This window comes from Carettochelys insculpta, chromosome 2, assembly GCF_033958435.1.
Source record: "Carettochelys insculpta isolate YL-2023 chromosome 2, ASM3395843v1, whole genome shotgun sequence".
Classification (NCBI taxonomy): domain Eukaryota; kingdom Metazoa; phylum Chordata; order Testudines; family Carettochelyidae; genus Carettochelys; species Carettochelys insculpta.
In genome coordinates this window covers 2,738,921-2,762,714 of record NC_134138.1, presented here as the reverse complement: position 1 = coordinate 2,762,714, position 23,794 = coordinate 2,738,921, and the positions used below count along the sequence as shown (strand labels likewise).

Genomic DNA, 23,794 nt, shown 5'->3' with positions numbered 1-23,794 from the left:
CCGGGTCTCTCCCAGCCCCACGGACTGGCCGGAGACCCCTGGGACCCTTGGCATGGGGTGGCACCGGCGGGCGGGCGGGGGCGTGCACAGACTCAGCGGGGGAGGGGCTAAGACACACCCAGCTCCCACCAGCCATCACTGCTCCCCACCCCCCCATACCACACTACAACTCCCGGCGTGCCCTGCGCGCGGACTACATCTCCCAGCACGCCCCGCGGCGGCAGCCTCGCTGGGGGGCGGCGGGGACTACATATCCCGCCGTGCCGCGGGGCGGGTACGGAAGCCGGCAGGTGCGGCTCAGCGGGGCAGGCTGGAGGGGTGCGGCGTGCACACGCAGTCCGGGGCGCACGGGGCTGCCGCGGAGTTGGCCATGGGCGAGCGCGGCGCGGGCGGCTCCCGCCGCAGGAGGTCCGGGCCCCGGCGGCCCAGCGGGGGCGGCCCAGCCGACGGGGAGCCCGAGCGGGAGGCGCAGCTGGGCCCGGAGCCCCCAGCCGAGAGCGACCCCGACGGCTGCTGGGACTTCAGGTACGCGGGGAGGGCCCCCCGGAGAGCGAGACCCCCCCCCCGGAGTGGGAGCCAGCCCCCGCCCCACTGCCGGGCCCCGCCCCCCCCGGAGAGGGAGCCAGCCCGCCCCCCCCGGAGAGCCCCGCTCCCCCGCTGCACTGCAGAGTTTGGGGGTCCCTGAAGCCTTCTGCCCCGCCCCCGCCTTTCCCTGCATGGGGCAGGGTCTGTGGGGCCCCAGCCCCCCCCTCCCCTGGGGGGCGCTGTGCACTTTGGGGCAGGTCTGTGCAGCCCCCGGTCACTGTTCCCCGTGCTGTGCCCCTCCTGTGGGGCCCGCTACAAACCTGGGCTCTGGCCCCGCCCCCCCCCCCCCCCCCCCCCCGGCAGAGAGGAGAATCTATGGGGCCCCCAGAGCCTGTGTCTCTTCCCCCCTCCCCCCCGACCCCTCTGACAGCGGGGCTGCTAGAACATGGACCCTGCCCCACAGGGGCTCTGTGTGGGGGAGGGGCCTCCCCAGGGGGTGTGATATGCAGAGCAAGGGGGCTCCTCTGGGACCCCTATAGCCCAGGGACTCTCCTTTGCCTGGGTCCAGGACTCCTCTTTCTCCCCTTGCTGCTCTGGGCCCCTGCGCCTCATGGGCCCCTCCCAGCCAGCCCCACCCTGGGGGGAGCTCTGCGGAGGCCATAGTTCCCCTGTGGGAAGGCCCATGTACGTGACCTTGAGGGGACTGTTGTGACCCTGGGTTAACTCTTGACCCTAATGATGCAACCTCGAGGCAGGTTTTGCAGTGCCCTGCAGTTCTGCATCTGACTCATGCAGCTGGCCCCTCCCCACCCCCTCCCCCCACGCGGGGCAGATAACAGCGCCTGCAGATAGGGGCAGGGAATGGTGCAAGGACCATAAACGATGCATCGTTTGCCCCTGTGACTTCACTGCACCACTCGGGCCCCGCTGCGTGGCGGCTGGCTTCAGTTTGCAGGCCCGTATTTCTCTCCTCTTGGCTCTTGCATCGCCCTGCCTGGTCCTCTTCGCTTAGCGCCCTGCGCGTGGGCTCTGTCTGCTCCTTCCCAGCCCTTCGCCACAGGAGAGCTCTGGGTACTGGGAATCCGTCCGGAGAGCCTGGGGGTGGGCAAGGGGGTCAGCCCGATGAAAGGAGAGGGCTCGGCGCCCCACAGGAGACCGGCGCCTCATGCGGACCAGTGTGCGGCCTCTCCTGAGGCCCTGCTCCAGCTGGATGGGTTTAGCTTTCCTGCCGCTTTCATGGCACATGTCAATGCTTAACTCAGGCTGGCCTGGATACAACTTCCTGGAGGGCTCTTGTACAGCGGTGGACATGGTTTCACCAGGGTTACCGCGGCGTTCCTGCTCTCTGCTGGCGGCTGGACAGGGTGTATTGCGACGCATGGAAGGTCTGAATTCAGCGCTGGTCTCCTGGGGCCCACAGCCAGAGTTCTGCAGCCGCATAATGGGCTTGTGGTGTTCTTAGAGCATCCTTGGTGTATTTTTAACATCTACCTCCTTCCCCGCCCCCCCCCCCCCCCCCGAGCTAGCATGGGTGGGCAGCACTGCCTGGCCAGCTAGGCCCAACCCGCCCACTGGCTGAGCATGTGGCTGGGTAGCAATGGGGTGCTTGTGCTGGTGGGGGACAGGGCTCCCCTGGGGCTCACTTCTCTGTGCTCCTGAAGCTTCTGCTCGGGGCAGTCAGCTGGCTGTCGGGAAGGGGTCCCCTGCTGAGTATGGAGTGCTACCCTGCAGCACCAGGGAGGACCATGGCAGGAGGTGGGATGTGGGGAAGGCGAGCCAGGGCTCGGACTGGTGCTGAGCCTCTCTTGCAGGTGCCTGGCTGGTTCTGCTCATGTGCCCAGGGTCTCCTGATCCCCACGCATGGGTTTGGGAAGACCGTGCCCCTGGTCAGTCTGGCAGGGGCTTTGTGGGGTCTGTGAAGGGTTGGCTGGGTGTGTATTGGTGAGCCACTGCCCTGCCTCAGTGTGGCTTTGGGCACTGATGTCCCTCGGTCCCTGCGGTGCTCTGCCTGTGGCACATGCCAGTCTGGGCTGCTGTGGGTCGCCTCCCCACAGCTGGGTTTAGTGTGCAGATGGCCTGTGGTCTGGTGGTGCTGTCTGGCCTGGAACTGCCTCTCTGCCCCCCCCCCACCCCCCCCGCCTGCCTGCCGGTGCCAAGCGCTCCTGGTGCTGCTCTCGGTTGTATTTTCTTGCCAGGTTCAAAGTTTGGCTCATTCACCGGGGCCAGGCTGTGTGCTGCCACGGCTCCATTTAAATGAGCCGTTCCCTCCCATGCTCTACCAAGGGCACCCTCTGCTTGGTGCCCCAGAGCCCTCGTGCGCAGGGTACCTGTTGGGTGGCGGCGGGGGGCTGCTGTGTGACACAAATGCATCTACCCCCACACCCCCGCGCTGGGACCCTGCATGCACCCCCAACCTGAGGCTGTGCGGTGTGACCCTGTCTGGGAGCCTGACCGTGGCTTGGGACCCTCCTGCACTGCTGCCCGTGGAGACCCAGAAGCGCTGGGCACTGGAGACTGGCCTGGTGGTGCAGGACGTGAACTGCAAAGCTCCCGGCTTGTCCTGCCTTCTGCCGCCTTCCCCTCTCGCTGGCTTGGCGGGATGGTGCGGCGGCATCCCGGGAGGTAGCGCCGAGGCTGCAGCGTCTCCGGGCTCTCCAGGGCAATGCCAGAGTTCTCCAACCGGACACACTCAGCCTGGGCAGTAACGGACGTGCTGGCAGCCCAGCACCATGGTCCCAACCATCGGCCGTGCAGGCCTGGGGACCGGGCGGATCAGCTGCAGTACCTGTGCCCTCCTCCTTGGCCTCTCTCCTCTGCTCCCGCCCCAGCGATTGAGCGGCTCGCCTTCCCCACCCGCCAGCGGGGCCGAGGGAGCCTGAGCCTGCAGCTGGCACCGCCGAGCTGGCGTGGGTGAGTTGCCTTCCGGGGGCTGAGAATAGAACCAGCGCGTGAGGCTTGGCGCCGAATCGGAGCAGGGTGAGTGGCTGCACGTGAGGGCTTCTGCTGCTCGAGCTCGGTCCCAGGCAAGCGGCTGGTGCGCTGAGCAGAAGGCCTAGGAGCAGCCTGGAGACAGCCTGCGTTTCCGAAGCTGACGGCTCATGGCACCGCCCCAGCACAGGGCCTGGCTGGCGTAGGCCCTGTACCGAGGCAGAGCCAGCCAGCCGCAGCTCCGAGTGCAGAGCAGTCGGGGGACTGGAGAGAGCAGGGAGCCTGGAGCTGGGCGGGCTGGCCGGCCATGGACAGCTCACTGCTGGCTTCCGGGGGGCTCCCGAAACCCCTCTTCCCGGCCTCCCGAGGACTTGGCGCTGCCGCTGTGGAGGGGCGCGGCAGAGCTTTGCGGTCGAAGGGACGACGTGTCTGCCCCAGAGCCCTTGGAGCAAGTACTGTGCTGGGGCCTCCCTTCAGCCGGGCTGAGCACAGCTCCTGGCGCACCCGGCGGGCTGGGGAGGCAGCTGGGAGCCCCAGTGCTGTGGGGAGGAAGGCTGTCTGCCTTCCCATCTCCTGTGCCCGTCGAGGGCTGGACACCTGGCACAGGGCAGGAAGGTGGGGGGCTCCAAGGGGGTGACATCAGCCTAGCCGCTGCGTGAGCTGCCGTCGGCAAGAAGGAAGGTGTGGCACAGCGGGCGGGGCGGGGCGGGCTCCCCAGGAGGCATGGCCAGCGAAGGGCGAGCAGGCTCTGAGCTCCCCTCTAGGGAGGCAGGCGCTGTGTGAGGGTGGTGGGGAGCAGTGCAGGGCGAGGGAGCCCAGAGGCCATGCGGTGCAGCAGCAGGAGCAGCCTCCTGGCAAGGAGGAGACGCAGGCGGCTGTAATCTCGCTGGGGGGGGCGCTTAGCCTGTGTTACGATCAAAGGGCCCTCGGTTGGCTTGCTCGGCTGGCCCAGAGGCCGCTTCTCGGTGGATTACGATGCCGCCTCTGGCAAAGCTCCACGCAGGAGAGCGAGTCGGGCCGGGCCGGGCGCAGGAGAGGAGTCGGGACCCTGCTGGAAGCTGCAGGTGGCCGTGAGGCCGAGGATGACCCTGACTTTCTAGCCTAGTGGGGGAAGGGGCCCTGGTCTGCACAACCGTCTAGACGAGCCGTTGCCCTGAACTCTCGGGCCTCCTGTGTTACTGTCCATCCCCCTCAGTGCAGCTTTCTGGCTCTGGCGCGACCTGAGCACTGCTGGGAGCTGGGATGGGGTGATTACAGCTGGCACGTCCGGCCTAGGACAGCTGCCTGGGATCCAAGACCTTCAGACCCCAGGAGCTTACTGAGGCGGGGCAGCAAGTCGCTGGTCTCTGAGGGCAGGAAGGGGCTGTTGGATGAGGCCCACGCTAGAAATTTGAGTTTGGCGGGACGGCCTTGTCCCGTCCAGCAGTGGCAGCTGGCTGTGCAATAGACCGATCCCAGACCTCGCTGTGGCTGCAGCTGCCCAGGCTGGGAACTGGCAAGTTGCCCTCCTTTCCGTGTTCCCAGCGGGTCCCCGGCACCCGGCCGTCGGTGCCCTCGCTCGGCAGCTCTATGTAACACAGCCAGGGAGCTGGGGGCAGGAATGGTTTCTAGGCACCACGTTCAAACTGGCTCTCGCTTTGGGTGGGGAAAAGCCCTGGCGGGGCCTCTGCTGACACATGCACCTCAGCTGGCGGGAGGGTCGGTGTGGCTGTTACCGAAAGGCCAAGCCTTGGCCTGGTTCCTGGCTGTGGCCCAGCCCTGGGGGGTGAGCATTCAGATGAAGAGTGGAACGTTGTCACAGGAAACAGGGAGAGCAACGTTCAGCTGCACTAATCTGCCTCCGGCCGGCTCTCCTGCTCCGGCTCAGCAGGGCCAGCAGCAGTGGGAAAGCTGCTGGGACATCCCTGGGATAATCCCAGCTCAACCCCTCTAGGTCAGGCGAGGCACAAGTCCGCCCCCGACGATCTGGCTGGGTGGGAACCCGATGCCAAGTTCTGGCCCCAGATAAGTCGAAAGCGCCTGGGCTGGCCCCACCGACGCTGTGAGCAGGATTGCCAGCGACTGGGCCCCTGGCAGTATGGTGACTGGCTCCCAGTCTGGGCCTTGGGCAGGCGCTGCTGCTGCCCACCTCTGCCCTGGCTTGGTCCTCCAGTCTGCTTGGGAGCCCCTGACTCCCTGGAGCCCTATCCTGGGGGGGTGGGGGGATGACTGCCCTGGGGGAGCAGTTGCTGCATGCTGATGCCTGGCCTGCAGCGTGGCTCCCAAAGGCCGGCTTGCTGCTCAGGGCCGTGGGTTAGGCAGGAAGCTGAGCTTAGGCCAGCTGAGTGCTGGTACTGTGGCACTGAGAGGAAGAGGAAGGAAGCCCTGGTGGTGGGGTGGGACCCAGGGTGATCGGCCAGCATCCCAACAGGCTCCAGCTTGGGAAGAGTGCCTGCCTGGCCTGGGTCGGGGGACCCTGTGACACATCCTCTGGCTGGGTGCAGCGTTCCCTGGGGTGCTTGGTTTGACCCCCCCCCCTCCCCGGGGTGCAGCTGGAAGGGTGTGATGGCCTCAGAACAACGGCCTCGGTGCAGCCGCCTGCTCTCCGGAGCTAGCGGCTGCAACGTGTCGCCTTCCTGCTGCCCCTGGGAAGGTGAGGGTGTCTCGGGCCCCTGCCAGCTGATCTGCTCCTGGGCCGGGAGCCAGGCGTGACCAGCGCAGCTGGGGATGGGCTGCTCACGCCAAGAGCAGAGGCATCTCCCTGGGCAGCGGCGCACGCCTCTTGCCAGGAGACCAGGCCTAGGCTACAAGGGACACTCCTCTCCTGCTGGTAACCGGCTGCCTACCTGGGCCGCGCTGGGCTCTGCAGAGGTTCCCCGCTGGCTAGTGAGTGAGGGCTTGGCAGGATGCTGGAGAGGGAAGTCCATACGGAGCGGTGCTGTGCTGGGTTTGGCTGCCCTGGACTTATCTGGATGCAGGCGTAGCTCAGGGGCGGCTTGGGCCCGTTTGGTTGCTGCTCGGCTCACTCACCGGCAGGTCCCTGGGAGTCCTTGGCAGCTGGAGTGAGTGAAACAAACCTGAGAGATGCTGAGCCCTGACTCCAGTGCCAGCGAGTCTCACGGTGGGCAAGGGCAGCGCTGGCCCAGAGCATGCGTCCGCCTTTCTCCTGCCGCTGGGCTAGCGGCTCCCAGGAGAACCCGGCGCGCCCCGAAAGCAGGGCCTGGACCCGGTCCGCATGGCTCGGGCAAGCCCTGCAGTCCTACAGCCTGGAGTCGCCGTGGTACCACCTCTGCTCTCCCAGCTGTGCAGTGGGACAAGGGGCCAGCGTTCTCCCTAGGGCTCGGGAGCGCAGCCCCGCAGCCACGACTCCTGTCCTGGTCCCTGCAGCTGCCGTGGAGGGGTGTGGTGGGCGAGCTGGCACTTGGGTACGTGCAGCGCAAGGCGCTGGATCAGCCTGTCCCGGGCCAGGCTCCAGGGGAGCGAACAGCGAGTGCTGTCCTGTCCTGTGCCAGCCTGGCGGCCTGCCCTGCGGAGCAGCTTCCTGCAGCCCATGGCGGGTGCGATGGGCCCAGCCTGCTCAGGAGCAGGCTGACAGCTGGCACGTGGGCAGGGCCTTGCCCCAGGCTCCTCCGGGGGCTGGCCAGGGCTAGCTAAGGGGCTGAACTGGCTGTGGTCAGCGGTAACGCAACGCGGGTCGCTTCATCCGTGGCGGGAGCTAGTACGGGTTAGGTGGGGGTGCTTGGCCCTGGGGCACTGCCCATCACTGAGTCCCTGGCAGAGCTGCCTCTGCCAAGCTCGGAACGACTCCCCACCCTTCTGTGCTGTTTGCTCGGGTCTCTCGGGCTGGCAGCTCCCGCAGAGCCTGGCGCCAGGCGCCCTGTGGGCTCTGCTCTTGCCAGGGGGCGGGGAGGACTCTCAGCGATGGCCGTCGCCCTCACGGCCATCGTTTACCTGCGGCACGAAGCGGTGGGGGGATTGGCTGGTGCGTCCTGAGAGGGAGGGTGGGGCCTAGCCAGCCCTGCTGGGAATCATTCTGTGGGCTGCGAGTGCTGGGGCTGGGCCAGCTGTGGGCTGGAGCTCTCTTGGAGGGGGCTTGGGGGCTTCCTGTCCCTGGCGCATGAGCCCAGCAGCGTATGGCTTCTCTCTCCAGGTGTCACAAGGTGCAGGAGTCGCTGCTCAGCTCGGCCAGTGGGTACAGCAACTACCGGGGCATCCTGAACTGGTGCGTGGTCATGCTGGTGAGTAGCCATTGCAGTCTGCACCGGGGCTGGTTGCTGCCCCCCGTGGTGTTCCTCTGGTGCCCGCTTCTCCCAGTGAGCCGCCCCAGGGCAGGCGCTCGCTCCGCTCTCCCTGCCTCTTGCGGCGCAGAGGTGGCCCCGAGCCAGCTGACGCTGCCTGGGTCAGGGAGGCTGCAGCCCCCTGCGCGCCAAGTGGGGAGAAGCAGCGCGGTGATGGCGCCTGCATGGGTTCCCCGTGCTCTGTGGCTGAATCTGAGGCTCTTTGGGGAGCTGAGACTGAGGCGCAGGTTGGGCTGAGCCCGGCTGCCTCAGGGCAGGTCATGGGCTCGGGCTCAATCAGGCCCTGTGAGGTCCTGTCTCTGCTCCCCCAGTGACTTGCTGGGAGCTGGGAAGGTGCCTTAGCTCTGCATTAGCTTTGCTATCCGGCAGCCGGGGTTAACGCAGGCCCAGTGCCGAGCGGGTTTTGCTACAGCGGCTGTTAGTCCTGCTTGGCTCTGTGCACGGCCGTGGCTGCAGGTGAGTGGGAATTTGGTGTTTGCCTGGCGCTTGGCCCCAGAACTGGAGCTGCACGGTGTACCTCTGAGAGCTGCCCCCCTGCCAGCGTTCTGCCTGGGAGCAAGATGTCCTTGGCATGAGGGCTGCTGGCTGTGCCCACTGCGTGTCAAGGCTGGCAGCAGACTGGCCCTGGAGCTGCGCTGAGGCTTGAACGCGAGGAGCAGCCTGGGAACCTGGAGAGGGCACAGCTGGTGAAAGGGAGCACCAGAGGGACGCTGGATGGCACCAAGTCTCCTACCCTGGGGGAATGCTGGAGGCCAGGTGCGAGTGCTGCACGGGGCCAGAAGCCACAGCTGAGCCCCCAGCCTCCTGTGCCATCGGGGCCATAAGCTGGCAAAGCCAGGTGGGGCATGCTGACGTGGGCAGAGGGCACAACCGCGGTGCAGCACCCAGGCCTGCAGCTCCGCAGGCGCGCCAGGCCCTGGCTAATCCGTGGGGTCTGTTTAATGTGCTCACTCTGGGAAAGTGAGCAGTGCGCTTGGCAGCAGCCAGCCCTGCTCCATCGCCGGCCTCGCAGGCGTTCTCGCTTGTGGCACTGCGCGAGCTCCCTGTTGCTGCCTGGGCCGGCAGAGCTGCCAGGCAGCCCCATGCCGGGAATGGGCCCTGCCCTGCAATGCGACTCCTGCCAGGCCAGCGCACCAGTGAGCGCCATGGCTGACTGCAGCCTCCCACCCTGGCTCGGCTGTCGGAGCTGCTGCTGGGTCTGTAACGGGCACCGCTGCCGCAGGGCCAGCAGCCTCTCTCCACCCAGCGGTGCTAGACAGGTGGCCCCTGAGACCTGCAGCAGGGCCCTGCTTTGTCAGCAACTCTCCTGGGACCCGGCTGGGACCAGGCTTGGTGGCTGCATGGTGCTCAGGAGGGCCCTTGATCAGTGGGCCTGACCCAGGCTGGCACATGTGTGCAGACCCCTGGCTGGCTGAGCAGCTCAGCTGGCTTCTGCTCTGCAGGGATGGGATGGGCCACTGGAGGCAGCCGCCCCTGCAGCTCCCTTGGAGAGCCTGGTGTGATCCTCAGGCTCAGCAGGGAGCAAGGGCTGGGCCCCCAGCACTGCCAAAAGCAGCTTGGCACCCAGGCTGGCCCCACGGCTGGCTGCGTGGGCTAGGCGTGTCACCAGGGAGCCGGCCAGCTCGCGGACAGAGCTGCGGGCAGGAAGGTCTCTGTCCCTTTGCGGTGTGGGAAGGCAGGCCTGGCCGCACAGGCAGGGGCGCCTCTCTGGCTGTGCCCTACCTCAGCTGGTGGTGGCTTTGGGCAGGAGTCTCTCCTGGGGTGCAAGTGTCCCAGTGCAGACAAGGGAGGCCAGGGCAGGGGGACTGGCTCTGGCTGGGCCTGGGAGCATCCCGCGCAATGTGCAGCGGTTACAAAAGCTCTTCCTGTACACGCCCTCTGGGCTGGGACGTGCTGGGAAGCTGCTGCCTAGCCGGGGAGTGCAGCAGAGACCTGCGGGGGGGTGTGTGTGTTGCAGCTCAGGCCCTTGCAGGGAAGGGCTGGGCGTGCCTAGCAAGGGACTGTGTACCCCAGTAGGCGCCGTGCTGTGCTGGGGTGGCTGACCCAGGCCCTCGCACTGCTGGCCCGGTCCCAGGCCCTACTGCTTCACGGCCTGGTCACCTGTGGCTCCACTGTCTTCCCGGAGGCTCGTGTGTGAGCGCTGAGCGCCTGCAGGGTGGGGCTGGGCTTGACACTGCCGGCTGGGTGCCCTGCTGTGGGTGGTGACTGTTGGGTGACTTGGAGGCACACGGTGCCCTGGGACTCACTTCTGCAGGGCCGTCCTTGCGCACTTCGGCGCCTCCTGGGGTGGAACCGGCTCCTGCTGCCACGCGTGGCTGGAGGGGAGCCCGAAGCTGAGCCCCCTCTGGACTGAAGGAGGAACCGGCTCCAGGTGCTAAGCTGCAGTGCAGGCCCTTGGTGCCAGGGGCTGAGTGAGCTGGGGGAGCAGCAGCCCCACAAGTCACAGGCAGCTGACCCTGGATCCCTCCAGGGGGCCTGAACTCCAAACTGAGCGCTGGATCTGGCAGCGTGGGACTGGCCCGGCCCGCCTGTCGGGGTGCAGGGGAAGGGAGAACGTATGTGTTCCGCTTCCGGCCGCTCTGAGCTGCAACAGCCGCAGGCCAGCACCGAGCACCAGTCCCTGCTCTACCCCTTTGCCAGGGCAGCTCAGTGCTCTGAGCCCAGTTGCTCTTCCTCTGGCCTGAGTCCGGCAGCCAGATTCCCATTGTCCCAGTGCTGGTCTACAGTCAGCCTGGGCCCTGGTGGGGTGGCCCCTCGTGTAGGCTGAGGGCACCAGGCTTGGTTGGGGTGAGTGGTTGCCCTGGGCTGGGCCAGGTGGGGGCTCTGATGTGCTGTGAGATGGAACAACGGTTTGGCTCCGTGCCGTGGGCCTGCTGCCCACAGCACAGCCCTGCCGCAGCCTCGACTGCAGGGGACCCAGCTGAGGGCGCACAGCGTCTGGCTGAAGTGCCACGTCCGGGGCATGGCCAAGCAAGCCAAGGCTCGGCTCCCTGTTGGGCAGCCAAGTCCCAGGGCTCGGCCGTGCTGCCTCCTGACCGCAGCACACCCAGGGGAGAGGTGGTTCTGATTTCGCTCGGCCCCCTGCCTGGAGCCAGCACCCGCGGGGCTGTGCCCCAGGGACTCAGCTGGGTGCTGCTCGCCGGAGGCCGTGAGCCTCCGTGCAGGCAACGTGGCCATGCCCAGTGCTGCCCTCTGTCCGGGGGATGTGCCTCTGGGCAGCCCTGCCCTGCCCTGCCTGGCACAAGAGCCGCCTGGCACGCCTGCCCCCGCACTGCTGGGAGTCCACCTGGAGCAGGCTGGATGCTTAACCCTGTAAACCAGGACCATGCGCCACCCTGGGCCGGGCCTCCGGCTGTTAGCACACAGGGGCGACCACCTCTGCCTGCTTGAGCCCTGCCTGTCCTAGGCTGAACGAAGTGGGGAGCTGCCCTGACTGGCAGTAGCAGGGACCAGCTCCCCCAGCTGGGGGTGGGATTTGAGCCTCTGGGGAGCCGTGCCCCAGCGTGGAACTCTGCCCCCTTTCTGGGGGCTGGGAGCAAGGGGCTTGGCCCTGCGTGCGCGCGCTGGGGGCGCTGGAGGCTTGGTGGCCGTGCCCAGGCGCTGAGTAATGCCGGCTCCTTCTCTTGCAGGTCTTGAGCAATGCCCGGCTCTTCCTGGAAAACCTCATAAAGTAAGTCCCACCCCTCCCCCTGCGGCTGGGCTGGAGGGGGCTGCCGCGGCGCTCCCCAGCACTGCCGTGGGACCCAGGTCTCCTGTGCCCAGGCAGGGGAGGCTGCACTCACATGCCCCTGAGTCCTGTGGCAGTAGCTACAGGGGCCCCCCAAAGCTGAGCACACCTGGGCTGGGTCCTGGCCAATGCCAGGCTGGGGGGGTTGCGGCACAGGGCTTGTCAATCTCCTGTGCTCATGGCCTGTTCCTGGAGTGGCCCCGCGGCTCTGGCTGCTGTATGGGAAGGAGGCTGGAGAGCAGGCGCTGTGGGGCCCCACTTTGGGGTGGCTCGGAGCAGCAAAGGGCGGGGGCGGGGCTAGACTCCAGAGTCCCTGGCGAGTGGCTGGCTGGCCGACCTGCCGCGCTCCGCTGGGCTTGGGAACGAGCTGGTAGCTTGTTCCCATGCCCCTGAGCAAAGTGCACAGTGGGGCGCTGACGGCCACTGACCCAAACAGCAAACCCTGTGTATAATGGAAAGTGGTTCAAGCCGGGAGGTGCTGCAGCCCCGGTTCCAGCCCCTCTGCTCAGGGCACGCCTGGCCCACTCGTCTGGAGCAGCCTGAGGCATGCCTAGCTGAGACCTGGCTGTAGGGCGCTCTAGCCTCGCGCTGGCCACCCGTGCAGCTGGGGCTTGCCTCTGCTGAGGGCCGGGTGCCCCCGCGTGGTGCCAGCACGTACTGCAGCTTCTGCGCGCCAGGGCCGGGCTCTGACCACGCGGGGCCAGACTCAGGCCTGCCCCAAGTGCCTCCCGGCTGGCTGGGAGCTCTTATCCTGGGTGTGCTCAGCACCTGGGCACCGGCCTGGCTTGCTGCAGCCTGTGGGTGTCGCTGGCCCTGGCAGAGAGCTCCTGGGAGCTGGGCCTGAGATGGGCTGCGGGGGCCTGGGCTCTGGCACTCAGGTGTGCTGGGAGAGGAACCAGCCCCTCCACCCACTCCCAAACCCGGTGCAGGTGCGAGGCTCTGAGGCCAGGGAGCCTGAGCACCACTAAGCAAAAGCGTGTTCCCGGCAGCACCGATGGCTGCGGAGGGAGCAGGCCGGGCCGGGGGGACGTCCCTGTGTGGGACGATGCCCCAGGACTGCCTAGGGATGCAGCAGCAGGTTCGCTCCCACCTAGCGTATGGGGGGAGGCTGGTCGGTGTCTGACATGGCTGCAGGGAGGGGGGGGAGCCACATTCTGTGCAGAGCCCCCACTGCTGATGTCTCCAGCCTGATGGGCCGTGGAACACCCTGCCCCAGCCTGTGCAGCACGGCGCACCTGAGACCTTTCTCTTGCAGGTACGGCATATTGGTGGATCCCATCCAGGTGGTCTCCCTGTTCCTGAAGGACCCCTACAGCTGGCCCTCCTTGTGCCTTGTCATTGGTGAGTCTCCGGCAATCCTGCCCGGCGGCCTCTGGCACTTGCTCCTCCCTGGGGCAGCAGAGGCCGTGCAGCGCGCAGAGATGGTCCCCCTGGGAGCTGGCTGGTCCCCAGAGATGGGTCAGGCTGGCTGGGTCCCTCTTGCCCTTCTCCCATAGGCCTGGGCAGGACAGTGCTGCCTGAGAGGGGCTGGGCAGAGCTCAGCATGACCAGTGTTGCTGCTCGCTGCTGGCTGAGGCTTGGGCACGGGCTGTGGCCACCTTCCATTGGCCTACGGGCTGGGAGATTAACCAGCCGACCTTGCAGATGTGCTGCTGGTGGGCTCCGGGCCTGGCATGGGTGTCTGGGCCAGACACTACTTCCCTGCATCCAGCTCAGACCTGCTGCCGCTGGCCATGTCGGCCCCGGCTTCGTTCTTGGTCAGCCAGCTGCCCCCTCTGGCCTGGGCTGGCTGGGGTCCCTCAGCAATGCTAGCGCTGGCGCAAGGGAAGACCTGGAACCATAAGGGCCAGTGTTGCCAGCTCGAATCCCATCCCTGCACTAGGGGTCCCCAGCACAGCCTGCCAGAGTGCTGCAGCCAAGCCCCGGCCTCTCCCCCTCCTCGAGCAGAGCTGGCTGCTCAGCCAAGCTCTAGGACCAGGGCGAGACCCAGGGATGTAGTGGAGTCCTCTTGGCTGTGTGCTGCAGCATCTCTGCCCTCCCAGTCCTGGGCCCCCATCGGATCCACCCCACTGGGAGCTCAGGGCCATCTCCTCCTGCCCTGGGGCCCAGCTGTCTGCCGCAGGACCTGGGCTCCTCCCGCTGCGGGCTGGGAGCGCTAACTGCCTCTTTGTCCACAGTGGCCAACGTGTTTGCGCTGGCGGCTCTGCACACGGAGCGCGGACTGGCAGCGGTGAGCCCCTTCCTCCTGGGCGGTCTCGGCTGCACGGGGTCACGTCGGCTGGGGCTGCTCTCAAGGGCAGCGGGCACTTGGGCGAGTGCAGGATCACAGGAAGGGGGCGTCTGACCCTGGCTGCAGGCCTGGCACTGCTGGGTGGCACAGGGCTCTCTAGTTGGGCCTGGGAGAGGCCCAGGGGGTCCCCTAGAGTGTTTGGGAAGTGGGGGGGCAAGGGGCTGCCCTGCCTTGTCCTGTCCTGCAGCCAGTAAGTAGCCTTCTGCCCTGACTCCTGTGCAGCCCAGCGCCCGGGTGTCGGCTGCTGTCTCAGGCTTGTTACTCGGTGGGGGGCTGGACTGAGGTGGAACAAGCCCTGGGCTGCAGCCTCAGCCCCTCTCCCTGGAAGGACTCTCGCTTGGCTGGTCTGTCTCCACCTACCCACAGGTCCAGGGGGCTCTAGCTGGGACCCCCTTTGGAAAGCCTGATCCCCGAGAGCAGGGCCTGGGGCTGCAGCCGCACTGAGCAGCGATTGCTGTGTTTCTGGATGATGAATTGTGCCCTCAGCAAAGTGCTGGGCTGAGGACAGCTGCTGCCTTCTCCAGCTGTATGGCGCAGGAGTGGGCTGGGCACCTGGGGGGGGGCCATTGATCGGGAGGGGCAGAGCAGGGGCTGCCACCCCGGGGAGGGCTCAGGGCCTCACGTGCCTCCTGGCTCCCCGCAGGGCTCCCTCTCTGAGAACGTTGGAACCGTCCTCCATACAGTCAACCTCCTGACCATCCTGTGCTTCCCTGCGCTGGTCGTGCTGGTGGTCTCCTCTGTCACTCCAGGTGGGTTTGGTTCTTGGCCGCCGGCCCGCTCTGGCTGTGGACAGACATTGGGCCTGGCTGTAGGGACCCCGGGGTGATGGGGTCCGTGGGCTCCCCAGGCTGCAGCAGGATCAGCTGGGCATGCCTTGGGTGAGCCTTCAGCCAGGACCTGCTCTGAGGAGCTGGTGTCTGAGCTTGGCCCAGGTGGCCTCTGCAGCCAGGGGGCCCTGGGGACAGTCTGATCCCGGTCTTACCTCCTGTGGCTTTCCAGGCTTGCGACTCAGGGTGTCACTTGAGCAGCATGGGCCAGGCTGAGGACGTGTCCCTGGTGGTGGGGTCTCCGGGGGGCGTTGCTGACTCCCACCTTCTCTCCCCAGTCGGCGCAGTGTTTGCTCTGTCCATCTACACCGTCCTCTTCCTCAAGCTCTTCTCCTTCAGGGATGTGAACAAGTGGTGCCGGGCCCGGAGGCAGGCCAAGGCCGCACAGGTGCGCTCAGGTGAGCTCCAGGACCGGGGGTGCTTCCCAAGCTAACTAAGAACCGTTGCCCTGTGGCTGGGCAGCCAGGGCGCACTCCATCACGCAGGCAGCGTCTGAGGTCCAGCACCGGGTTCCCTGTCCGAGCCGGGCACCAGCCCTGGCTAGACTGGCACAGGTGGTGCTGCTGCAGAGTGGGCACTGGCCCTGGCTTCCCTGCACTGCAAATGCCATCTCAGCATGAGCTCCAGGCTCCCTGTACGCGCTGGGCTGGGGGAGGGAGCCCCTGGCATCGGGTGCTAGCCGGCCTGGCCTTCAGGCAAATGGCTTCTTGTCTGCCCCCGCAGCCTCCGGGCCGAAGAAGGCCAATGGGGACGTGGCGCAGAGTGAGGTGTGCTATCCGGCTAACCTGACCTATAAAGGTAACGCCCTGAGCTCCGGCTGCGGCTCGGTCACGTTGAGCACCTCTATCGGCCACTCCTGGGCAGGCCGTCGGTGCCCTGGCGCTTGCGTTGGGCCACGGCTGAAATCCTAGGGCAGGCCTGTGGGCTGTGGATGCTGACAGCTGCATGCGGCTGGCCCTGAACTCAGTCCTGGCAGCGCAGGAGGCAAATTTGGGCTGGGGAGAGCAGAGCTAACGAGCAATTTCCCAGCTGTGCCACAGTGGCCAAGCTGCCAGCACTGCAGAGCACCATGGAGGGCTTTCACGCCTGTGCCCGAAGGCAGTGGCCCTGTTCCATGGGGTTGTCCCCACCTGTTAAGGGTCCGTCCCCCCCACACCTGGGAGCTTGCTGATCCCCTGGGCAGCTGCTGTCTAGCGCTTGGGTGCAGCCCCGGTGGTCCCAGGCCCCTTGAGCCTCTGCTTGTCTGTTTCAGACCTGTACTACTTCCTGTTTGCTCCCACGCTCTGCTACGAGCTGAACTTCCCTCGCTCGCCGCGGATTCGCAAGCGCTTCTTGCTCCGCAGGCTCTTTGAGATGGTAAGGCAGCCGCTGGCCCCTCGCTGCCCGGGCGGCGCATCTCCTGCCCTGAGCCAGGGGGCCGCTGCATGGGGTGGTGAGCTGTCCATGGCTCGGCAGGGCCGGTGGGCAGCTCCCTGCTCTGGAGGGTAGGCTGGGAGAACAGGGACCAAGGCTGGTCTTGGAGGGCTCTGCCAGTGAGGGGTGCGGCCGCCTGCCTGCTGGTGAGGGGTGCAGCAAGCCCAGCACTGCTCCAGGGGCCGGGGGCAGACTTGCCTTGTGGGGTGGCGCTGATGGGGGTCGGGGGGGGGGGCCGCGGGCAGGCGTGTGCCTCGTGGATCTGTGTACGGGCCTGCGCCAGGGCGGGCTGCTGATCTCACTGCTTCGGCCTCTGTCCTTAGCTCTTCTTCATCCAGCTACTGGTGGGGCTGATCCAGCAGGTACGTGGCCGGAGCGCTCTGCTCTTGGTGGCGGGGCGGTCGCTGAGTACAGCTTACATTGGGTGGGCTGGCGAAGTGGGTGGGCCTGGGCCTGCCCGCTAAGGCCCCTCCCCCAGCCTGGGACCAGCGGCAGGGAAGCAGAACCTTGGCCCACAGAGGCCTGAACCCATGAGATGGGAGCCATTGCTGGGGCTGGTACGGGAGGTGGGTTCCAGTCGGGGGCACCCCTAGAAACTCCGAGGGAGTAGGAAGCTGGCCGTCAGCCCGAGCGGCATGGGTGGCTTTGGGTGCAGCCGCGCCTGGCCTAGGCTGGAAGCAGCTGGACGGATGAGGAACGGGGGTGCTGGGGGTGGATGGCTTGTCAAGCAGGGTAGCGCCTGTGGCTGGCGCTGTGGGTAGGGGCAGCTAGAGGGCTTGATTTGCTGGGGGGCAGCCTGCTCGTCCTGCACAAAGCCCCTTCTCTCCTCTTCCAGTGGATGGTCCCAACTATCCAGAACTCCATGAAACCTTTCCGGGTGAGTGCGCTGCCTCCCTCAGCTCCCCAGCGGGGCTCTGGGTTCCCCTCCTGCATCTCTGCCTGGCCATGGGGCTGGTGCAAGGCAGGCAGGAGGTCGACTTCCCCTCCCCCGCCGGGCTGGGGCCCTCGCCCTGGGGAAGGGAGTATGGGCGCTTTCACCGGCAGCCTGGGCTCAGTCTGCGATGGCCCCACAAGCGGCAGCACCTTCACTGCAGTGACCTAAGCTGACCGGGCCTGAGGGGTGGCTGGTGCCACGGCTGACCTGCAGCCGGCCCTATGGCACAGGTCTGCTTCCTTGGCCATGTGCCTGCTGGGACCCAGCAGGCCTCACCCCAAAGGGGTGCAGCTGTTGGCCTCCGCATGGGAGAGGGGAGGCGTCCTGGCCAGGCGCGCCTGACCCAGAGCTCTCCTCTTGCAGGACATGGACTACTCCCGAATCATAGAGCGCCTCCTGAAGCTGGCTGTGAGTAGAGGGGTTAGGGCTCCCCACACCTCTGGACCGGGGGGACACTGGCCATCCCGAAACAGGCTCCTAGGGCAGTCCTCCAATTTGGACACACTCGCACCAGCTCCCCCACTATTCAGGCTGGCGGCTGGCTCTGCCCTTCCCCGCTGTGAGGGGGCAAGTCTGACGACAGCCCAGGGCACACGCTCAGTCTGCGCCTTTCTCTGGGCAGGTCCCCAATCATCTGATCTGGCTCATCTTCTTCTACTGGTTCTTCCACTCCTCCCTGAACGTCCTGGCGGAAGTGCTGCAGTTTGGCGACCGGGAGTTCTACCGGGACTGGTGGTGAGTCAGGACCTGGCGGAGCTGCTCTGCCTGATGTCCACCCTGCGGAGGGGGGGATCCCCTTGGCCGCTGTGGCTACTCCAGGCCAGCTGCAGGGAGCAGGACCAGCAGCTTTATCCCTGGCTGCTACACACACTCTCAGCAGCGTGTGTCCAAGTGAGACTTCCCCACAGGGCCGTGGGGTGAGGATTGCCGGGAGCCTGGGAAGACTCTCCCTAGCACTGCCAGGGCCAGACACCGCAGGGCAGGGCCGAGTGCTCCCCTACCAGGGCAGGCTCTGGGCCTTGCAGAATGCTGCCAAAGGTGGGACGGGGGCAGAACCAGCTGCTGCCCTTGACCAGCTCCTGCTGAACCACAGGGTTCTGGCTCCTGGGGACCAGCTGGGGTGTTGCTGTCCTGATCCAGCCAGAGGCCCCAGCCCTGAGTAAGAGGCGCAAGGGACTGTCAGCCCAGCAGGGCAGGTGGGTGCTGCCAGGGCATGTCTGCAGCCCAGGCCCATGGAAGCTGTGAACGGGAACTGCGGCTGACAGGCTGGGCTGTACCAGGGGCAGGGGTCCGCTGGCCCAGTTGCATCCCTGGGGTGATGCTGCTGTGAGATGCGCTTCCCACCAGAACCGGCTCTGTGTTCCTCAGCCCCCACGCCCAGCACTGGTGTGAAGAGACACATCTGCCCAGGGCTGTGTAGCCAGGTTCCCCCCAGGGTGTCGGGGGGGCGGGGGGGGGGCGGGACTGGTTAAGGTCTCCCAGCTGTACTCTGGGCATCTAGCTGGGAAGTCCCAGGGCCCTGGGTGCTGGTGGCAGGGACAGGACTTGCCCCAGTGACCCATGGCCAGAGCAGCAGAAGCTGGCTGGCTCTTGGCACCAGAGGGAGGCTGTGTGTGCCTGTGGCTGTGCTGAGGGTCCTTCTCACCCCCAGGAACTCTGAGTCCGTGACCTACTTCTGGCAGAACTGGAACATCCCTGTCCACAAGTGGTGCCTCAGGTACAGCTCCCCATGGCGCAGCCGGGGACTCCAGCAGCTGCTACTGGCTGCAAGTGCTGCGTGGTTCCCGTTCTCACCCTGCTCGGGGTGCAGGGGAGGGCCCAGGCAAGAGACCATACCCAGAGCCCCTGCACTGGGACCGACAGCAGCAGGGTCTTGCAGGGTGGTTGGTAAGCCAGCTGCATGTGATTGCATGAATGTGCTCCTGGCCGGGGCTGGCTCTGAGAATTGGTTCCCTGGGCTCCCAGCCTGGGGTTGGACAACTCCTTCAGCTGCCTGCCACCCCCACCCCGCAAGAATAGCTAGTGCTGGGAGCCTGGGCCTTGTCTGACTGACTGCTCTGCGGGCCCTGGCCCCACCCAGTAACTCCGGCTCCTGTGTTCCAGGCACTTCTACAAACCGATGATCAAGAGGGGTGTCAGCAAATGGACAGCCCAGACTGCTGTGTTCCTGGCCTCGGCTTTCTTCCATGAGGTTGGCGCCTGGCTTGCTTCCTGCACATTGGGGGGGCCCTTAACCTCAGTTGGGGGTCTCAGGCTGCATCAAAGGAACGTTGGTGGCCTCACAAAGGGCAGTGGGGAGGTGAAACTCTCAGCAGGGCAGCCAGTTGCCCTGGGAGCGACCATGTCTGGGTGCATGTCCCCCTTGCATGGCTGCAGGCACAGCAAACCCCGCTCAATGCTCTCTCCAGGTGGAGTGTCCCAGGGTCCAGTCCTAGCCAGGTGGGCTCAAGGCTAGAGCAGGGATTGGCTTTGGTATGGCCTGCAGGGAGGGTCCTGGGGGTGGTTGTGATCAGCAGGCTCAATCGCCACTGCCCATCCCTAGCTGCGAGGGTGGAGTCGGGAGTGGGAGTGGGAGCAGCCTGAGGTGGGGCCGTGCACGCAGTGCTCATGCGGCATCTCCCCCTCTGCAGTACCTGGTGAGCGTGCCCCTGAAGATGTTCCGGCTGTGGGCCTTCATGGGGATGATGGCTCAGGTAAGACCTGTGACGTAGGCAGGCGACCTGCCTGCTCGGGCTTCTCCTTCAAGGGAAATCTCCGTTCTAGCCAGCTGGAGAGCAGCTTGTGCCTGGAGCTGGGCCTGCTGCCTGGCTGGAGACCACATGGAATCTGGGCAGCCGCATGCCTTAAGGAAAGCAGTTGGCTCATGGCATTGACCATGTCCATGTGTCTCCTGGAGCGGCCGCGGGCAGGGCTCTGGGGCACCCACCCATGGCCTCTCCTCACCCCCGGGGTGTGGTGCTCTGCTCTGCTCGCTGCTTGGGAGTGGAGTCAAAGCTCTGACTGCTCCTCTCCCCAGATCCCGCTGGCCTGGCTGGTGGGAAGGTTCCTCCGTGGTAACTATGGGAACGCGGCTGTTTGGATCTCGCTGATCATCGGGCAGCCGATTGCCGTCCTGATGTACGTTCATGACTACTATGTGCTCAACTACGAAGGCGGCCAGTGACGTACAAGGGCTCCCTCTTCGTCCTTCCTGGAGGCCAGCGAGAAGCCTGGCTGGGGAAAGAGCCCCCACCTCCTGCTGCTCACTAAGAGCCTTTGCTCCTGACTGTTCTCACCAGCGTGTGCGGAGCTGTCACTGTCTTAGGGCGCTGCCTTGTCTTCTCCACGTGTGTCTAATCAATGGGCTGATGATTTTTTGTGAATTGAATGTTGGATCAATGCAATATCCTCCAGAGAGGGGGAAGGGCGCTCGCCCCTTCTCTCCTGAGGCTGGCGTTGGTGCTCAGGGTCAGATTCCTGAGAGGGCATTTCCCAGGTTCCTTCAACAGGCCCCAGAGGGTGTCTGGGGCTGAGCTTAGGGCCTGCTCAAGGGCCCGTGCTCAGAAGCCAGCTCCAGAGCAGGGCCTCTGGAATGTGCTTCTGCTCCAATCCACCTGGCATGCCGCAGCCTGCTCCCCAGCCAGCCGCAGGGGCCGGGCCCCCAGGCAGGAGGCTGGAGCTCTCCTGGGGAGGTTCCTCTGCCCTGACAGGTGTAGAGAGGCAGGCAGGCCCCAGGAGCTGCCACGTTTAAGGCACTTTAAAGGACTTTCAGTGAAGTCAGATTTTTTTTTTCCCCCTTCCGTCCTGTGTTCAGATGCTCTGGCTTCTGTCCCCTCGAAGGGCTGCCCTCAGCACTGATCCTGCAGCCCTCCTGGGCATTGTTCCTGTAAGGGCGTCTCCTGTGGGCCCCAGCAGATGGCCCTGGGTGCCTCAGGTACGCACCACTACTTGCTGCTTCAGCGAAGAGCAAACAGGAGCTGCTTGCTCTTGTGTGAATCTCCCCAGAGGTCATGGGGGTTGTTTTTTGTGGCCACCCTGCAATGGCTTCCAGTTTCTGTACTGGGTTCAGGTTCCACTGGGGCTCCTCTGAGGCCCCTCTAGTCAGTCCCCAGCACCCCAAGTGCCATACTCTCCACAGGTGGCTGCATTGCCCTCCACAGAGAGGTGTGTGAGACTGAGTTGTGCTGCCCTGGGGGGTGGGGGACCTCTCTGCAGGGCTACAGGAATCTACTGCCACTGTCTCCAAACAACTTGGGAACACTTCTGGTCTGTATCTGCCAAACCCACCCAATAAAGCATCTTTTCCCAAGCTTGTCTCCTGGCCTCTGTGCAGCTGGGGGAGGGAGGCAGTGAGGGGTGTCTCACTCTTGGGGAACTGCGCACCACTGGTCCCAGGCAGGCAGCTGGCTTCCTTGCAGAGAAATGCCTTCTAGCTGGGGGAGCTACACATGATCTCACACTCTCCCCAGCAGCATAGCTGTGGATGCCCAGGACACCTGCCTGAGAGGGGCAGGGGTGGGACTATGGGAGACTCACCTGGAGGCCTCAACCCTGCCCTGGACTCAGCTGCTATTCCTGGCTGGGCTGAACTTCCTCCTCCCCAGCACTGCAGCCAGGCCTGTGTCAGACCCCCCCACACCCAGCCTCGAGGGTTAAGATGACTTGAACCAGTATCAGAGGGAGCTGCGTTAGTCTGTAGCTTTGAGAACAAGTCTTGTGGCCTCTTATAGGCTACCAGATATTTTGGAGCATAAGCTTTTGTGGGCAAAGACCCACTTCATCACATGGGGGTGGGTTCAGAGGGGTATTTAAAGAGTGAGGTCCCAGTAAGAGGGAGGGCCAGAGCTGACAACATCTATTCAGCAAGGGGGAAATGGCCCAGTACCAACAGCGCTTATCAAGAGTTAAAAACAAGTCAGATCAGAGGGGGATGTGAGCCTTTGTCAGAGTCTAATGGGGAGCTATGAGCACTCAGCAGAGAAACCGCCTTTGTAAACTGCCAGCCACTCCCAGTCTGTTTAATCCATGGCTAATGGAGTCAAATTTGCAAATAAACTGCAGCTCAGAGATTTCTCTCTCCATTTGATTTTTGAAGTTTCTTTGTTTCAAAACTGCCACCCTTAAATCTGCTACTGAGCGTGCAGGCAGACTGAAGTGTCCCCCCCGCCCAGCTTCTGGACATTACTGTTCTTGACATCTGATTTATGCCCATTTAGTCTTTTAGGGAGAGACTGTCCAGTTTGGAACTACTGAACCAGCAGTTACATAAGAACGGCCACCCCAGCTCAGACCAAAGGCCCATCCAGTCCTGTGCTCTGTCTTCTGCCCAGGGCCAGTGCCCCAGAGGGAGTGAACGGAACAAAATAATCGAGCACCTGTGCCTCGCTTTCGGCAAGCAGCCTGGGGAGGCCATCCCTGCCCCTCCTGGCCAATAGCCGTTGCAGGACCTGTCCTTGACAAAGGACCCAAGCAGTCCTGTTGCACCTTTAAAGGCTCACATGGTTAAAGAACCATTTCCTCAGCTGGGTCTTGCTCACAAAAGCTCCTCTCCTCATGAGCAAATGCTACCAGTACCCGGCACTACAGGAGCGCCTGGTCTGGGGAAGCTACAGCCTAGCACAGCTCCCGTGAGGCTGTCCTCCTTGAATGCCTCACTCCTCCTTGGAGTCATCTTGATGCTCTTAGCTGGGCAGTGCCTTGCGTCCCTTCTAAACCTGCTGCTTAGTCATTTCAATGACAGTTTGGCTCTTGGGCACTTGTGTCAACCAGCTACCTCCTCTGCACCAGTCCAGGATTTTCTGGACTTCAGCCATGCTCCCCTGTAGACGTCGCTTCCAAGCTAGAAAGGCCCACGCTTGTACCTCCTACTGAGGCTGTTCCAGACCCTTGATGATGATGTGCCCTCTTCTCTACCTTTTCTAATGCTGCTGTAACTTACGAGGGTGACCGCAGCGGCAAGCAGGGTGTGGGCACACTGTGCGTCTCTAGAGAGGCAATATAGTGTTTCATTGCTCGCTTGAATCCCGAGACCATTTGACTACCACTGCGTGTTGAGTGGAGGGTTTCAGAGCACTATCCCAGCGACTCTGAGATCTCCCTCGTGACGGAGGGTGATGGACGGGGGGTGCCAGCAGCACCAGTCAAGATGGGCTTAGATGCACAGCACTGAAGTCCAGCTCCCAGCCAGGACCAGGCATGTGCTGCTGGGCTTCCCAGTGTACAGGAGAGAAGCTCAGATCCTTGTGGGCAAGAGCCTGTGCCATTACTGGATTGTTAAAGGGACCACAGAACCCATTTTATCTCGTGGCACTGAACCTTGTCAGGTGGGCCAAGGGAGGTGGCTAATGAAAGCTGGAGATGGCCTGAATCTGTCACTTGTACAGCTGGGCCACATTTGTAGGTAAAGTTAGTCTTTTGGCATTGTAGCTGTGTTAGAAAAGTTCAGAGCCCAGAGTGAGCACCCCCTCCCCCAGCCAGCATGAACGGACTGCGCCCAAAAGCTCTGACACTCAATACGCATCTCAGGGCTTTGGGCCTTGTCCATGGAATGGAGCTGGTCAGGTGACCTGGGCTGGGTGGAGGAATTGCACTCGGAAGCCCAGCTATTCCCTCCAGCTGCCAGGTAAATGAACTGGGGCAGGCTGGCAAACCAGCAACCAATGGCAGTTTGCCACAGTGCCTCACCTGGGTCAGATGACATAGAACCTTAAGGGTCAATGGGCAGGAGAAAGGCTCCCCGCCCCACCCTTGGACCCTCCTGGTGTCCCTCTTAGTTTTCCAGCTAGGTTCTTTCAGCTCTCGTGAGCTAAGCCTGTCGGGACTGGGCAGGCCCAGTCCCCCAAAAGGATGCTTGCAAAGGGTGCCAAGAACCAGCATAGCACACCACTGGCTGTG

General features: G+C 64.7%; 1 protein-coding gene across 1 annotated transcript; it reads left to right on the top strand.

The window, feature by feature from the left end:
• The first annotated feature begins 273 nt into the window (after positions 1-273).
• DGAT1 (diacylglycerol O-acyltransferase 1) lies at positions 274-21,209 on the top strand. Its single transcript, XM_074986449.1, has 17 exons — positions 274-525; positions 7,583-7,670; positions 11,360-11,400; positions 12,713-12,798; positions 13,635-13,687; positions 14,391-14,496; positions 14,853-14,972; positions 15,298-15,372; positions 15,827-15,930; positions 16,311-16,349; positions 16,823-16,864; positions 17,285-17,329; positions 17,544-17,656; positions 18,573-18,638; positions 19,025-19,112; positions 19,552-19,614; positions 19,938-21,209. The coding sequence occupies exons 1-17, from the start codon at positions 371-373 to the stop codon at positions 20,082-20,084; spliced, it is 1,431 nt and encodes a 476-aa protein (XP_074842550.1). The 5' UTR covers positions 274-370; the 3' UTR covers positions 20,085-21,209.
• The last annotated feature ends 2,585 nt before the right edge of the window (positions 21,210-23,794 follow it).

Excerpts from the sequence above, each read along its gene's own strand:
- DGAT1 (XM_074986449.1), top strand. The coding sequence starts at position 371 with ATGGGCGAGCGCGGCGCGGGCGGCTCCCGCCGCAGGAGGTCCGGGCCC. Across the intron at positions 15,373-15,826 it reads GGCTAACCTGACCTATAAAG|ACCTGTACTACTTCCTGTTT; the intron begins GTAACGCCCTGA and ends TGTCTGTTTCAG. Across the intron at positions 17,330-17,543 it reads AGCGCCTCCTGAAGCTGGCT|GTCCCCAATCATCTGATCTG; the intron begins GTGAGTAGAGGG and ends TTCTCTGGGCAG.